General features: G+C 29.7%; 1 protein-coding gene across 1 annotated transcript; it reads left to right on the forward strand.

The window, feature by feature from the left end:
• Window positions 1-1,348: 1,348 nt before the first annotated feature.
• LOC142181851 (protein neprosin-like) lies at window positions 1,349-4,041 on the forward strand. The gene is made up of 5 exons (XM_075255460.1): window positions 1,349-1,435; window positions 1,523-1,717; window positions 1,974-2,024; window positions 2,865-3,031; window positions 3,735-4,041. Exons 1-5 carry the CDS (start codon window positions 1,349-1,351, stop codon window positions 4,039-4,041), a joined length of 807 nt encoding a protein of 268 aa, XP_075111561.1.
• Window positions 4,042-4,499: the final 458 nt, after the last annotated feature.

The raw sequence follows: 4,499 nt of genomic DNA on the forward strand, positions 1-4,499 counted from the left end.
GTAAGTATGATATATTAATTTGTAATTTTGTATTAACAATGCTTGCAACAACATATATCAGATTGTATTTTTTTCATACTATACCATATTTACTAACATATAATCTACGTGCTTTTTGTTAATTTGACTAATCTATGGATAGATTATCTTTGTGGATTGTACTCAGAAGTAAGCAAATATGCATTAATTTGAATTAATCTATGGACATATTATCTTTTTGGATTGTACTCAGAAGTAAGCAAATATGCATTAACATAAAATCTGCTGTAGATTCTGGTAATCGTACTCAAGAAAGTTACATTAATTTAAAAGACTTCGACGAACTCCTTTATATATCATTTTACTCATACTACCAAGGTAATTACAAGTACTCCAAACGTCATCTCTCATATATACATCTAGTGAATCAAGTAAGTCTACCATTTGTTGCTTTCATGTTGTATTAATATGCAATTAGCTCGTTTTAGTATATTTTTTCTTGTGTTAATCAATTTATTTTTTTGAATATTAGTTTGTTGTACATACGTACATATTTTGACATTAATACATGTAAAAATAAATTCTTGAATTCAGGCGAGGGTGATGAATCAAAAAGTTATGCGACAAACTTTGTTGGTTCTATATTTTCTTCTTCTGAGCTATAATGGGGTTCAAGGAGAAACAAAGAGGTATTCGGAACTAGATGACTTGGAATTGGAAAAGCAGCTTAAACTTTTGAACAAGCCAGCCATCAAAACAATAGAGGTATACATTTTGGTTGAAAACCCTTGTAGTTCTAATTAGTCTCTCAAGTGATAATTGTATTTGTGTTCTAAGATAGCCATTTGGTATTCAGAATCCATAGTCTGGATTAGTCCAGATTTATACCAGGTAGGGCCCATTAATGGACAAAGTACTCCATAGCAAATCTTTTTTATTTTTAATGCTCGAACTTAAATTAATCTTTGGTTAAGGTGAAGGGATAACAACATCCCTAACATACCTCTTTGGTGGTGAACAAATCATCCATCTTTGAGTACGAGAATTTAAAAACATCAGACTAAACTTTCTTAGATAGACTTTATTTTTTTTCCTTTTTGAAAATCTATATTGTATTAAAAATGAAGAACCTTCTATATCACAGTACTTTTTATGTGTTTACATTAATTTCGTCATTTTAATAAAGCTAAAACATTTAGTTTGATAAAAGTCTTTTTTGGCCGTTGAAACTCTAATTAAATATTGATAAAATGATAAATTATTATTCTAGTTTTTATGTATTCAAAAGTCACAAATCGGACAGCAAGATATTCAATCATCATATTAGAGATTATTTATTTTATGATATTTTTTGGCACGCAGACTACATATGGGGGATTTATACGATTGTGTGAAGTTTTACAAGCAACCTGCATTTGATCATTCATTGCTGCGGAATCATCATTTTCATCCTGAGGCATGTCTCTAATCTCCATTTACCATGGACTTTTTTTATAAAAATATAAAATTGTGACATACAATCTTCTTGATTTTGGATGGATAGATAAAACCTACTCTACACAGGTTAAAGCAAAATTCAGGTACCTCTACAACTAGAGGGTTATCAACAATATGGCTAAACGGTGAAGGTTGTCCCGTTGGAACAGTTCCTATTAAAAGAATTAGCAAAAAAGATCTTATTAGACAAAAACATATTCCACCAGCAGAAGATATAACATTTGATGTCCAATTGGCTGTTGTAAGATAATTTTATACTAATTAATAGGTTTAGCTTGAATAATTCACGTTCAAACAATATAATATAAGCAATAACTTTATTTATACATATAACAGTATAAAAATTCATCAAATTATAGAAAGACATACAAAAAAGTCATGCATTAAGAGATTAAATATGTTTACTTCTCAAGTATCGCGACTAATCTCATATATATATATCTATATATTTACCTGCTTGTTCACATATCAAATTTTATTTTCTTGCTTGTTCACAGGCTAACAATAGTGAGCCAAAAAGAAAATTCAAATCTTCGCAAGGATACAAGGTATACATTGTGGAGGAATAGAGTTGATATGTAGAATTTCTTTTGTTTCTTTTTTGAGCTAAGCTTACTTGATACTCCCTCCGTTTATTTGCACTTGTCCATAATAGATTTGGCACTACCTTTAAGAAATAATAAATGAATTACATATTTTATCATATACTTATAATAATGATAATATTTCAAAAAATCTTGAAAAATAATTTAGGAATAAGTAGTTAATGATAAGGGTAATATATGAAAAATAATTTATATTTCTCTTGATTTGCTAAATATAAAATATAATTAAAAATATATTTTTAATATATGAACAAATATAAAAGAGAAAATATATAAATACATATCATTTTTGGCTTTAATATATATGAAAATAGTTAAACGTATGGCCTTAGCAACAGGGTCAGTTCAGTTTGTGGCTCTTTACAAACTTGTGTTTAGTTTTATGATCCTACTTTTTTTTACACACAGGAGTTCTTTACAAACTTGTGTTTAGTTTTATGATCCTATTTTTTTTTTATATACAGGAGATTATTTTTATACGTAAAAGATATGCCTTTTACATATAAAAGATCTAACAGGTCATTTTCCCAATTTTAAAATTATAAGGAGGAATAATGTACAAATAACACCTTTAGTAGTGTGAGTGGCTTTTCTTTGTTGGCTTGCCTTCACTTGTCTTAGAGTAGGCACAGATTACGTCTTACTCAAACTCTCCTTTAATTACTCACTTTTTCCTTAGCCTCTCATTGTTCGCTGTAAAAGAAAAATTAAGATATCAAGAAAATATGAACATGCTAAATTTGGATGCACTTAATTTTACCATGAATTAATTACTATATTCAGGTTGCAATAGCTCGAACTCAAAATGATCCAAATAATAAGTTTGCGGGAGCAACAATGGCAACTAGTTTATGGAACTCTCATGTTGAAGGTCACCAACATAGTGCAAGTCGATTGAAAATTCAAAAAGGCTCTGTTAAGGCTCAGATATTTTACAAGTTGGATGGAGAGTAAGTTCAATACTTATACTATAAATTTAATTATTTTCTTTTCGATTTGACATAATTATTTCCTTTTAAGTGATTAATTCTTTTGAGTAGGTAGGATAATTAGGAGAATAACGGAAAAGACGATGTGATAAGTTTTGAATATATATTATATACTATACTCTAGATGCAAGTTTAAATTGTTATAGGAAAGCTTCCAATCAATTATCATGATAACTTTATTTCGTGCTCTAGGTAGATCCAACACTTTACGGGGATGCTAAAACTAGGCTCTTTATACATTTTTAGGTAAGTTAAATATCTAAATATACTCCTATAATTTTATTATCAAGTACCTAGCAAAATTTGATTTATCTATGTACCTTAATTTTCATAACTTATGTAAGAGAAGTTTTTATAAATAGGCTGGTAAAATATTGCTTCAAATATACTATGTCCTGGCTTTGTATTGGTGAACACTAAGATACCTATTGATATGGTATACGATACTATTTCACAAATTGGAGAAGCTTCGTGGGAGGACACCATGGCCATCGATCGGGTACACTTAACCTTTCTTTTATTAAGTTTCCAAAAAAACTGTTAGTGCATACACAAAATTACTAACCTAGAAACTTGTTTATTAAAAATAAAAGGATTTAGTCAACGGGAATTGGTGGCTCTTGCTTGAAGAGGACTATAAATAAATTGGATTTTGGCCTCAAAGGATCTTCACTGATTTAAAAAGCTTTGCTACAAACGTTGAGTGGGGAGGAGTATTATATAGTCCATCAGGTGTGCCTGGACCCCCAATGGGCTCCGGACTTTTTCCCATTGGAAACACAGGTCATGAAGCTTATTGTAGAAAGATTACAATTCTAAATGATAAAGGTAAGACCATAGATGAAGATAAAACTATCGCATATGCAGACAATCCTAATTTATACAAGGTTGTTGATATACCTCATTGGCAAGCTGCAAAGCGCCAACATTTCGTACTTTATGGGGGACCTGGTGAGACAAAACAAGTCTAGGTTTTCTAGTCTTGTATATTTATGAAGTATGTTTTAGCTAGTTGTACTATAAATGAAAGCCCGTGCAATGCACATGTCTTATATTTGATTAAACAATTCACTCATGCAGACAACAACCTTCAAATTTATAGGATGGATAAGCAGTAATGTGTGATAATTTATATCCAATACATGTTTATATTTTGCAGCATTTTTTTTTTTTGATTTTGCAAAAATTAATCTGATTCACACCATAATATTTGATGTAAAATATTAGTAACAATCAAAATTTGTACCATTGTACATAATAAGATTCGGGGAACAAGATCAACAACTTGCAATCAAAATATAAGCATACTAGAAATACTATTTCAAAGAAAATGGACCAGAATAATCAATCAAAGAAATCTAGGATGAAGTACAGTTGCATAAAGATGATTCAGTCTCCTATAGAACTGTAATTAAAAGAAGGTACAAAA

Source organism: Nicotiana tabacum, chromosome 6 (assembly GCF_000715075.1).
Source record: "Nicotiana tabacum cultivar K326 chromosome 6, ASM71507v2, whole genome shotgun sequence".
Taxonomy (NCBI): Eukaryota; Viridiplantae; Streptophyta; class Magnoliopsida; order Solanales; family Solanaceae; genus Nicotiana; species Nicotiana tabacum.

Coding starts and splice junctions, on each gene's coding strand:
- LOC142181851 (XM_075255460.1), top strand. CDS start 1,349: ATGGGGGATTTATACGATTGTGTGAAGTTTTACAAGCAACCTGCATTT. Junction 1,436..1,522: donor ATCATCATTTTCATCCTGAG/GCATGTCTCTAA, acceptor TTGGATGGATAG/ATAAAACCTACTCTACACAG. Junction 3,032..3,734: donor TTTTACAAGTTGGATGGAGA/GTAAGTTCAATA, acceptor TTGGCCTCAAAG/GATCTTCACTGATTTAAAAA.